This window comes from Nycticebus coucang, chromosome 2 (assembly GCF_027406575.1).
Source record: "Nycticebus coucang isolate mNycCou1 chromosome 2, mNycCou1.pri, whole genome shotgun sequence".
In the NCBI taxonomy this organism is placed as follows: Eukaryota; Metazoa; Chordata; class Mammalia; order Primates; family Lorisidae; genus Nycticebus; species Nycticebus coucang.
This window is the reverse complement of record NC_069781.1, coordinates 5,479,359-5,492,125: the sequence shown is the minus strand read 5'-3', so window position 1 is coordinate 5,492,125 and position 12,767 is coordinate 5,479,359. Positions and strand designations below refer to the sequence as shown.

Here is a 12,767-nt window from a genome sequence, read left to right as displayed (position 1 = left end):
CAGAGTGTGAGGGGAAAAAAATACAAACCTAATCAGTCCAGAAAAGGCTAACAAAAGAGAGCCAAAAAGGGAATCAAGATGAGTCTCCCACAGACAGAGAGGCTCCCGGGGCAAGCCTGCCACACACCTGGCACCCTTTGCAGCCTCCCCAGGGCAGGCCAGGGAAGCTCAAAAGAGGCTTCTGTTCTTTTATAGAAAAAGAATTAGAGACTCACAAACCCAACTCCAAGCAACAATAAAGTGACAATTTTCAGAAATCACAACTAATAAGTAGAACATAAAGATGTGGAAATGGGCCAAAGCCTTGGGACAAAAACCAATTAAAATTATAGGGATATCACTTGATTTTCCTTAACATTTATTTACACGTGGCCTGTTAGAAGCTAATGCTGTCTGCAGAACCTTTCCAAGGTAATTTTCCACTGAAGTCCTCAAGGGCCACTGCTCTACTCCGGTCTATTCTGAGATGCTCTGGAGCAAACAAAAGAGCTACGTGTACTTAAGAAATGTTACTGGATAAGACAAAAAAAGGTGGAAATTCTCCTCTCCATTCCTCAGATTATGCTTCCCTTTCCACAACCAGAGGAACAGACCAATAACTCATCAAATCTGCCCAAGGTACGTGCCATTTTAAAGGGACTGCAGAGGGCATTCAGTCCAAGCCTGCACTACACTAGCAAAGAAGCCAAAATCCAGCCACTAGCAGAAGACCACACGGCCAGAGTGGACAGCCACGGCTGAAGACCCCTCTCCAGAATGCTCTGCGCTGTGTTCTCCCGACTATACACTGCCTGCCAGAAGCCTTGCCATGAATATTAAAATAAAATCAGAATAACCATGATGGCATGCTCACTCCAACGTGGATCCCTCAGAGGGGTTAAATTCATTAATCCACACAGCCACCATGAAGGTAGAAGCTGCTATCACCCACCTGTGGGAGGGACAGAGGCACCGACAGGTTCTGCAACTTGCCCCAGTTAGAAAGCTGGTAAAGGGGAGGTGGGATTCAGACCTGAGAGTCTGACCCCAGAGCCCTGCAGGTAACAACCATCCAATTTATAAACAGGAACGAATCCAAACATTTATTTTAAAATGGGCCTTTGTGTTCAAACATTTTCCTAAAGAAACAAGGCTAAAAACCAGACTGGCTGGCCTACAATACCAGATGTCCATAAAGATCATGTGTAATTTAAAATACTTGGCTCAGGTAGAAAAGGGGCTAATTACCTAACGGAATCTCTGATTTGAAGAACTTCAAGAGAATATACCAAAGTTAAGTGTAGGAGGCCTGGCAAAGGAGGGGAAGTAACTAGAAGAAAAGTCAGTGATGCCTAGAGTCTGCCCCCACTGCTATTTAAGATTATATGTATTAGTGTAGTAGCCCCCAGCGTGTACTTACTCTGTGCCAAGCAAGTGGTTTATTTGTATCACATGTTCTAGTCTTCATAATATCTTCCTGAGGCTGAGTACCATTATCATCCCTATTTTATTTTTTTGAGACAGAGTCTCATTCTGTTGCTCTGGGTAGAATGCTGCGGTGACATCACAGCTCACAGCAACCTCAAACTCTTGGGCTTAAGTGATCCTCTCACCTCAGCCTCCCCAGTAGCTAGGACTACAGATGCCCACCAAATCCAAATGCCCACTGGTTTTTCTATTTTTAGTGGAGATAAGGTCTCACTTTTGCTCAGACTGGTCTGGAACTCCCGAGCTCAATCACTCGACCTGCTGTAGCCTCCCAGAGTTCTAGGATCACAGACATGAGCTACCATGCCTGGCCTATCATCCCTATTTTAGAGAACAGAAAACTGAAGCTCAGAAAGGTTAGCTTCACAGCTCTTAGGTAGCAGAGAAGAGATACGAACCACAGTGGTTGAGCTCTGGAGTCTATGCTCTTAACCACTGAGCAACACTGTCACTCCACAAATAAATATACATGCATACGCTATAATTTATGCCTGATCATTATAACTACCATTTATTTAGCACTTAACATTTCTGAGTTATCCTATTTTACATGCATTTTCTCATTTGATTTTCACTATACCCCTACGATACAAATACTAGTATTATACCCACTTTACAGATGAGGAAACTGTTCAAAGTACAGTGTAAGTGCAGAAGGGAAACAGAATTCAGGTGGTCTGACTCTAAAACTTACATCTAGGCCTTTATATTTCTGGTTATACCTCCCTTTACTTGGGAATCCTACAGTAGATAATTGTTTTTGTATGCCTGTGTTATTCTTTGTTCTTTTCATAATGGCTCCTGGGGTACCCAAGATTTGGACGTGGAAGGGAGGTGGGTAACAAGGTAGTCTGTACTAGAGTCAAACCCATTAGGCTGACAAGCTCATTTTGAGCAATGAGATGCTTTGCAGATTAGGTTCAGGTGAAAGAACACCTGTGAGAACAGTACCTGGGAAGTTTGTAACAGTAAGGACAATACAAAACAGTGCTCAATCCAAAGTCATGATGATAAGCTTTGGGGGCATTTAACTGATTTTTCTTTGCTACTATATTCTAAATGAATCTGTATTCCCTGAGTATGTGTCAGCTATACAAAGAGAAGACTGAGTTAGGAGTGTGGATCTGGTGGTGAGAAAAACAGTAGGAATAGAAATTAGTTCTAGATCATTCCCAACATGGGATAATCCCTAAGAGGCTGGTGGAGTTGACTCTTCCCAGTTTTCATATTGCTGCCTGAACCCTGACATCCGGTGTAGTAACTCAGGTTAGCCTGACTCAGACAACTCCAAATAACTTCTACCACATCTTATCCCCTCCCAAGCACTCGCTGTCAATGTGGCTCCCTTAGAAGGGCACAGTGTATATGATGTGGATGAAACTGCTAACCTCAGCCCTCAAAGAGCTTAGCAAAATAGAAATGCCCTTATTATGCTCCATCAAAAATACAAGCAAGAGAACCACAAAAGGGGTTGTAAATTACAAGTTCAGCACAAAAAGCTATTATTCATTTACTTTTTCCTTCACTCAGTGAGTGTCAACTGAGTGTTTACTGCATGCCAGGCACCTTGTTAGGTGCTGGAACTCCCAGCAAGGGAACAAGATGGACACAGCACCACTCCTTGGGGGCTAAGAGTGTACCCTCAAAAGAGGACAGACTCCATAAAGGAAAAATCCTTGTCGCAATATAAAAGAAACACCACCCATTACCTTCATGAAGCAAAACCTGAAAGAGCACCTTCAAAGATACATGTGAGAGATGAACCTTACAATAACTTACAGCCAGTAAGTAACTAGATTCTGTTAAGAGCAATTCAGTAGGGTGGAAGAGAGGAAATGTCTTTAGGTTTTGCAATAGAATATTCTTGGAATACAAAATTGCTCTTTAATAAAAAATTAAGTATGTTTGAAAAAAATAAAAAGCAGGCTAGACAAGGTGGCTAATGCCTCTAATCCCAGTACTTTGGAAGACAGAAGGATCACTTGAGGCCAGGAGTTCAAGACCGACCTGGGCAACATAGCAAGACACCATCTGTATAAAAAATATTTTAAAAACTAGCTGGTCATGATAGTGCACACCTACAGTCCCAGCTACAATGACCTTTTGAGGCCAGGAGTTTGGAGACTGCAGTGAGTTATAATCATACCTCAGCACTCCATCCTGGGCAACAGAGTGAGATTCTGTCTCAGAAATAAACAGATATTAATAGGTGGATAGACTGGACAACAGAGATTTTGTATCCCCCCAACACACACACCAAAAAACATTTTAAATGGCAGCATTTTGTTCTGGGCCTATTTCCTAAGCCCTGTAGAAAGTGAGACTTCTGGGACCTTTGCTGCTTCAGTTATCACAAGGGAAAGAATAAAGTCTTCGTCTGTTTTTCTTGGCAAATATACAAGTAGCCTCTGCCACAAAGAAATGAAAAGTCAAAGCCTGGTGACAGGACACGGGAAAGCTTCAGAAAGAGACTTTCAGGAAAAATTCAGTCGAATTTATCTCAGTACCTCTGAATATAATAAGCAATAGAGTCTACATTGACTATCTTACAAGGACAGCGTTGATGCCAATTATTTTTTGCTGTAGTCAAGAGAGCTTGTCATCCTTCTACAGAACAATTATCTATAGGTGCATAATATTTTAAAAGCTAAATTCTTTCCTCAATTCTGCATGAGAGTGCTGCTCACAGCAATTTGACATCATTCCATTAGATTAGATTAATTTTTTAATGTGTTATTCTAACAATTATGCCAACTACCATATAATTAATATTCCAACTGACTTTATAAAAATTACAAATTCCCCTAGAGAAAATAATTAGTCATTGGGCATAAATGAGACTTTTCTATGGCAAACAGCATATAAAACAGAAAGTTCATCTCATAATGGGTGGTATCAAAGCCTCTGCCATGCTTCCTTCAATTCCTAGTCAACAGTGCATAAAACTGACATTGGCAACTTACCCCAAACGTCACTTAACATATTAATGCACTTACTGGTTTAAACACTTTGAGGATAAAATGATGAATGATGAAAGCTTAAGCAATTAAAAAGTTCTTTTCATTTGTACGAAGGACAAGATAAACACATAATTATTTGCTTCTTCCATGTCCCAGCTGGAAATTAAAATCCTAGCTTATTTCTGGAGGCTAGTTCCTGAGTTTATCAAAGAAATGTACATAGGCCTATTTATCCTTGTTTTCTTCCTTTCTGTTTGGGTTATACATATTCTTATAATCTGCCTTAAATCCTTTCTAGAGTAAGGAAAGTCATAAATAAGTTAATAGTAGTATAGGACATTATCTGTTATAACAGAAATTAAAAAACATGTTTTCCTTACAGCTTTCTTTTGAGTAACTGGCACTGGCTGCCTAGCCCCAAACAGAGTTGCAAGGATTATGAGCCAATACACACACAGCCTGACCAGGGAAGAATGCAAAAGTTGATTAGTGATGCCTGCCCTAGAAAGAGCAATAGGTTAAGGACCTATACACTGAGCGTTTGTCATCTCTGATAAGCCATTAAAAATTAGGAAAATGAATACAGAGTCATGAATAAAATATAACATGAATTATATTTACCAGAGTACAGGTAAATGGAACAAAAAGTTTTCTGTATTTTAAAACCTTAAGCAATACTGGATTAAGACATAAAAGATTTAGAGCAGTGGTTCTCAACCTTCCTAATGCTGCAATGTATTTTCATTGTTAAAAGGGGGAACCACTGATTTAGAAGAAAGAACACTGAACTAGGCTGGATGCAGTAGCTCACACCCGCCTGTAATCCTAGCATTCTGAGAGGCCAAGGCAGGTGGATTGCTTGAGCTCACAGGTTCGAGACCAGCCTGAGTGAGACCCCTCTGTCTCTACTGAAAATGAAAAACTGAGGCAAACTCTTGAGCCCAAGTTTGACGTTGCTGTGCACTATGACACCATGGCACTCTACCAAGGGTGACAAAGTAAAACTTTGTTTCAAGGAAAAAAAAAAATATATGTATATATATATGTTTTTTTTAATTAAGTCAGGAAGCCCAAATTCTAGTCTAGCCAGGGAGCTATAAATAGACCTATTCACAGGGCCTCAGTCTGCTCAGCTCTAAAATTAGGAGCTCAATCTCTTTTTTTTTTTTTTTTTTTTTTTTGTCGAGACAGAGTTCTACCCTATGCCCTGAGCAGAGGGCAATGGCATCGTAGCTCACTGCAACCTCAGACTCCGGCTGTGGGCATCCTGCTGCCTCAGCCTCCGAAGCCGCTGGGATTACAGGCGCTCGCCGCGGCGCCCGGCTGGGTTTTTCCATTTTTTTTCATGAGTCGGGGTCTCACTCTTGCTCAGACAAGCCTCGAACTCCTGAGCTCAAGCAATCCTCCCTCCTCAGCCTCCCACAGTGCTGGGATTACAGGCGTGAGCCACCGCGCCCGGCTAGGAGCTCAATCTCTTAACCGTTCTCTTGTGCTGGTGGCATTAGAGAGCTGGCTAAAGAATATAGTTCCTTTATAGGAGGTTGACCAGGCCAGTGACATGGCTGCAACCTCTGCATCTCTTCACATTGTTCACTTGGGGTTTATAATCTGTGATAAATTTATATACACACAGGTCATTACAAAAATTTTGAGATACACACACACACAAATCAAGAAACATAAAATCCAAGTGTCCCAGCAACACCAATAATCCAACCAAGTTGAAATTTGCGTGAGTGAATCAGAAAGGATGTTGTCACCTGTGTTTCTTGGAAGTGAAATAATGCACCATAACACAGTCTGTCTCAAAATTTTTGTAGTTACCTATGTATTTTTTTAACTTATAGCATCTCCACAGCAAGAAGTTCCATATACATATTTCTTTTCCAACAAAGACAAAGATAGGGGCAGGAACTTCTAATAGTGAACAATTAAATTCAATGAATAATTAAACTGTCTTCATTCAAAAGTTAAGTGTCATCATTTCAGTGTAAGACCAGTCACTCCCATGGAGACAGAGCCCAGTTACTCATGGTTAAGATCAGCCTAAATCTACCCTCCCATGGAAAGTCCTCATCACTATAGCCTATTTCTAGAACAACTTTACTCCCAGGATACAATGACCTGCCTTCCTTGTCCACATACCAAAAAGCAAGACTTTCTACAAAAAGCAAGACTTTCTACAACCAGAAATTAAGTCACACCGTGCACTTACTAATAGGATTCTACCCAATCAGGTTTAGATGACCAAGAGTACCCACAGGGAAACAAGGAAGGTTTAATAGGACAGTCTGAGAGGCCAGTGCTGTCTGCGTAGGGCTGGGACAGTCCCACATTTGGCCTTAGCAGCTGCAACAGATACCTGCAATGTTTTCCTATCTGCCCTGCATACACTCTTTTTGGGAACTGCTTCTTTCCAAATCCAAGGAGTCCCATTTCCTGTGTTTCAAGTGATCCAAACTAAGACTCCTACCATGGACTCAATGAACTCAGACAGCAGCTACTAGGCAGGGCTAGACTCTATTTTTAGGGCCTGTCAGGGACATGAGGAAATCACCAGGTATGAGGACCAGGCACACCTACAATTGCAGGACCATCTTTTCCACTTGGACAGCATCAGGCCAACAAAAGAAAGGCAGGCCTAGAGGGGGCAAGAGTGACAGACTTTAGCCACACCACCTGAGAGAACCCTGATTCTAATGAGCTCTGCCTCATACAAGAACAACCTGCCCCAACGTTTTATGCCCTTCAACCATCGATATCCCCCGTTTTCTTTTTCCTTTTCTTTTTTTTTTTTTTTTTTTTTGGCTAAATCTAGACCAAATTGGGTTTCTGTCACTGGCAACCCAGAGTTTGGGAGAAAAGCTAAACATATGTAGTCAAGGTTCAAGTTCTTTAATATCCCATGATACATCACCTTCTCCCTGAATCTCAGACAGTTTCCAGGGTTCCACTTCAAACCAAAGAATATTAAAATACCCACCACCCCCAAGAGAAATTTAAAAAATTCTTCACACCAGAAAACCTATCAATGCCCATCTGTCAAGCAAGACCTAGGGGAAAAGGAGCACAGAAAAGAGGACACAGCGATGAGTAACTGGAGGGGGCACTGCCCTCCATACAGCTATGCAACCAGTACTGGTAAGAACAATTATCTCCATGGTAGTACAGTATAATGAAAAAGCTTCCAAAATTGTTCCTAAAGTATATTCTAATTCCCTATCAACATAAAAAAAAAAAAACACAATCTACACAGAACGCAGAGTACCCAAACAAAAGGAAATTTCGGTAAACAAACTGTTTACAGACTTATGAGCCTAATTGTTACTGCTATTTTGGGGCAACAGTTTAGTCTTCCTTTTACAGCTGTCCTACGGTCTATGCCACAGGAATGTCTACTGAAGAAAACCCTGAATATCAAATTCTATGGAGCAGGTTAGGAAAAATCTCCTTCAGTAGGGGCCTAAAGTAATTAAAGGGTAGAGAGTAATCCAACAAATGGTATTCTAGTGATGTTCTTCCATCAACAATGGAGAAAAGACAATACAAGAACATAAACAATGTGAATAGCTGAACATTTAGACTACCAATCCTCAACCTGAGGGTTAGGGACTCCTGAGAATCTGATGAAACCTACGAAGTCTTCCCCAGACAAAAACGCATATACCATACATAGTATTGCATATAATTTCCAAGGGGTTAATTAAGGTTGCTCTCCACACCCAGTCTCCAGGTTAAATACACCTGACTTAGAATTTATTTTTACTGAAACAGTCTCACTTTCACCCTCGGAGGAGTGCCATGGCATTATGGCTCATAGCAACCTCAAACTCTTGGGCTCAAGTGATTCTCTTGCCTCAGCCTCCCAAGTAGCTGGGACTACCGGTGCCTGCCACAATGGCTGGCTATTTTTAGAGACAAGGTCTCACTCTGGCTCAGGCTGGTCTCGAACCTATGAGCTCAGGCAATCCACCCACCTCAGCCTCCCAGAGTGCTAGGATTACAGGAGTGACCCAATGCTCCCGGCCTCTGTCTTAGAATTGTTTTTTAAAATAGCATTACATGATACCGGGCTCGGTGGCTCACGCCTGTAATCCCAGCACTGTGGGAGGCTGAGGAGGGAGAATCGCTTGAGCTCAGGAGTTCAAGACTCGCCTGAGCGACAGTGAGACCCCGACTCGTGAAAAAAATGGAAAAACCCAGCAGGGCGCCGCGGCGAGCACCTGTAATCCCAGCGGCTTCTGGAGGCTGAGGCAGCGGGGTGCCCGCAGCCCAAGTCTGAGGTTGTGGTGAGCTACCATGCCCACTGCACTCTGCTCAGGGGCGTAGGGTGGCACCCTGTCTCAACAACAACAACAACAAAATAGCATTACATGAGCATCATTATCAATCCCCAAGAACTTCAAAAGACTAATAAACAGCATGTAGGAAAATTCTAAAACTTCCAACTCTAAAATCCCATGCTAGATTAAGAACAAAAAAGAAATAAGAACTTACTCTCACTTTGTGCGTTTATGGAGCATAAGAAAACTTTTTTTTTTGTAACTTAGCTCCATTTATGACATCTCCCTTACCTTGTTTGACCATTTGTATGCTTGAAGGAGTTGACTGTAGAGAGGAGTTTTGTCCTGCACAGGATCCAGGCTTAACAGACCGCTGTTATGAAGCGGATGGTTCTCAGATGGCTTGCCTACCAAATTGCTCAGACGTTCCAGCTCACTGAAAAGTAAATAGATAAAGCAAATAAACCTAAGTCCACTTAACCTTCATTGTGAAGCCAGCCACCATGGTCAGAGTGTTCTTCAAACCATCCTTCAGAAGTCCCTTAAGAAGTAACACTTTTGAAAGGTAAAAAAAAAATTAGAGACATTAAAACACAAACACACACCCCTAATGGGGAATCTTATCTTAATTTAAAACTGACCTCCCTGATGCCACTGCAAAGGAGAAAAAAAAGGTAGGGGCACTACATTCAATAAGACTCCTAAAATCGGAATTTAACAACTCACATTAGGTGGGGTGGGAAGACCTTTCTGGAATTTTGTAGTATCACACTACTCTCACTAAGGGTTTTCAGACCCACATACAGATCATTAAGTTTAGTAGAACAGCAAGTACCTGAATAAAGATGATTATTTATCATTCACATAGGGATAGACTTATACATGATGCTTCACAGATGGTAAAACTTAACAAAACAAAGAGATAAAATAAACAAATAGAATGGGAAGACACAACCGAGGGGGCTGTGTCAAACACATTTCAGTCTAGCAAGAAAACCCTGGAGAAGCTTGGGAAAGTGAGCCAACAACAACACATTCCAGGAGCACATTCTGAGGGACCAGTCCCAAACTGCCAACAAAAGGCTCTCTCAAATAGCTTCTCATGCCACATTCATTTTGGAATCTTCAGCCACGTCTTCTTGCCACTTCTGTACAAAGCTTTAAGAAGGAAAGGAATAACGTCAAGATTCTTACAGTTTCTAAAATAGTGAAGGGTTGTAACATCTTGAACGTTACAAAGGGAAGCAAATTAGAAAATGGAATGGAAGCTAGGAAAGAACCACCAGTGCATTTCCTCCAACAGGGAAAGTATTAACTGGTGCTTTGTGCTGTGCCAGAGAACAGCAAGTGGATGTGGGAGTTGAGGGGTGTGTAATTTATGGCAACTACTTAGGGGGAAAACAAAAAGGCACCCATAATTTGGCCACCACCTCCTCCTCCATCCTGCCTCCTCTTTCCATCTGGTTACTAAAGAGACCAAGTTAAAAAAGTAAAATAAAATAAAATCCCACAAGTCCAGAAATCATAGGATGATTAACTCACCAAATGCCTTCCTCTACTAAGGTCAGTTCTGAGCAGTAAAAGGTAAAAGTCCTGAAATTCTAAACCTTCATGGGAAAGACTGACTCTCTCAGGAAGGGAAGGCAAGTTCAGGACCTCACGCTAAACAATCAAGAAGTGTCTACCATGTGTCTGGCATTTTACAAGCATCCTCTCATTTAATTCTCACAACACTTATAAAGTATAAGTAAAAAAGATGACCTAAGAAAGAGAAGGAAATCTACAATCCTTAATCCTAAAGGACCTGCAAGTTGAGAATGGGGATGGCAGTTAAGCATAAGTGAGTAAACTGGTTAAGAAATTAGAGATTGGGGCAGCGCCTGTGGCTCAATGAGCAGGGTGCCGGCCCCATATACCGAGGGTGGTGGGTTCAAACCCAGCCCCGGCCAAACTGCAACAAAAAAATAGCCGGGCGTTGTGGCGGGTGCCTGTAGTCCCAGCTACTCGGGAGGCTGAGGCAGGAGAATCGCCTAAGCCCAGGAGTTGGAGGTTGCTGTGAGCTGTGTGATGCCACGGCACTCTACTGAGGGCAATAAAGTGAAACTCTGTCTCCACAAAAAAAAAAAAGAAATTGAGATTAAGTCTCTGTTGGGGAAGGAACTGAACAGCTGTGGGGCGAGGGGGAGTGAGGATACTGATCAGGTGGCTTTGAAGAGGGTAGGGGAAGAGGGAAAGATAGATCAAGGCCCGGTTTGTCGTGTCTGGGGGTAGATGGCGGTGGAACTGGTGGAAGGCCAGGTTAAGGGGCTGCGGACGCGGCTAATCCAATTGGGTGCACATACTTGGGTTTGGGGGAGCGCTGATAAGCTCCTGTTGGGACTATCAGAGCCTCCTGATCAGATACGATGGGGCACAGAGTGCCTACAGGTGAAGAACCTGCCAAGCTCAGAGGAGCAGTGGCAGTTTATGGGAAGAGCCTCCCAGTCAAGAATGGGACGACCACAGAAGGGGTCGAGGGCGGAGGGACGCAGCCAGGACCAGGCGGCCAAGAGAAGGGAGACAAGGAAGGGATGGGAACAGGGAAGAGGTGTCCCTGAGGGGCAGGCAGAGGACTGGAGAAGACCGGGAGCGAGGGAAATGGAGAACAGCTCCCGACTCGAGCGGGGTCGGAGCAGGGTCGGTCACCGATCCCGTCCCCTTCAGCCGGTACCTACTTGAGGTCCCGGTTGACCGAATGCAAGTTGTCCTGGAAGTGCGCAATAAAGGCCTTCTCTCGGCCCTCCAGCGTCTCCTTGTTCCGCATGCCATCCTTCAGGCAGTCGAACACCCTGCTTACGCTAGAGCGCAGCGCCTGGATGGCACTGATGGCCTGGGCAAAGGCCTCCAGGTTCACCCCGACGTTCAGCACATCCGCCATCTTGCCGCCGCCACGGCGAGCTCGCCGCAGCCGGCTTCACGAGCAAAAGGCCGCGCTCTCTGATGACGTGTCTCCGGAGGCCTCTGGGAAATGAAGTTCGCGCGGGACGGGGCTGCAGGGTGGCTCTGAGTGGGCGCGTCTCAAGAAGGGCTTCGACTTTAAACCAACGCGTGGAGAGGAAAGTGACTGTCTCGATTTGGGGAAGTTAGGCGCTCTTAGTCTGGTTAATGGTGACAAGAAAATACAGAAAGTTCCCACATTTCTCCAAACTTGCACTTTTCGGAGTCATATGGAAAAGAATTGCTCAGAGCGATAAAGCGCGTTCACGGAGTAAAGGATTGTAACCCATTGGATAAAATGAGTCCTTGTTCGTAAATGGGGGAGAAGGGAAAGTTCTACTGTGCAGTAGAATCCCGACTAATAGATGTAGAAGGAATGATGGAATTAGAAAATTGCCATTTGGCAACCATTAGAGTAATTGACTCAGGTAGGAAATCGATGAATGCTAAAACTAGTGTGTGAAAGTGTGAGAATAACAGGATGTTTATGTAGTCTCAAAGTATCATCCCCCAAGATGCTTATTAATTAAGAAGAGAAAAATAATGATCCAGCAATTCCTTTCTGGGCACATACCCAAAAGAAGTAAAAGCAGGGACTCAACGAGATATTTGCACATGTGTTGGTAACAGCCTCATTCACCAAATAGCCAAAAGGTAAGAGCAACTCAAGAGTCTATCAGGTGATGGATGCATAAGCCAAATGTGATATATATGTACAATAGAATCTCTTTCAGCCTTAAGAGGGGGGGGAAATTATGACATATCTACAACATGGATAAACCTTAAAGGCATTGCACTAAATGAGATAAGCCAATCACCAAAAGGCAAATACCATATGACTCCATTTACATAAGGTACTTAGAGAAGTCAAAATCTTAAAGACATAAAGGAGAACGGTGGCTGCCAGGGGCTGATTTTCGGTGAAGTCCACCCCGCTGAAGAAAACAACTTAGAAGCATAGGAGGAAGAGAAGGTTTGGGATTTAAACAAAACCAACAAAATGTTGGACAAGTCTGGCTTAACAGAAGCGTGAGACATCTCTATCCACCATGGGCAGGTTTCCGAAGCCTCGTTACCTTCA

The 12,767-nt window shown here is 43.2% G+C and overlaps 1 protein-coding gene across 4 annotated transcripts in view; it reads right to left on the bottom strand.

Moving 5' to 3' along the window:
• Positions 1–11,666, bottom strand: part of MED27 (mediator complex subunit 27) — a 225,568-nt gene extending 213,902 nt beyond the window's left edge. For all 4 annotated transcript variants that reach the window (XR_008373858.1, XM_053559137.1, XM_053559138.1 and 1 more), the window contains exons 1-2: positions 11,425–11,666; positions 9,002–9,146 (exon numbers count right to left, since the gene is read on the bottom strand). Coding sequence is in view for 3 of the 4 variants with exons in the window: in XM_053559137.1 (XP_053415112.1) it covers positions 9,002–9,146; positions 11,425–11,627 (348 nt within the window). In the remaining variant the exon portion in view is untranslated. The remainder of the gene's footprint in view (positions 1–9,001; positions 9,147–11,424) is intronic.
• Positions 11,667–12,767: the final 1,101 nt, after the last annotated feature.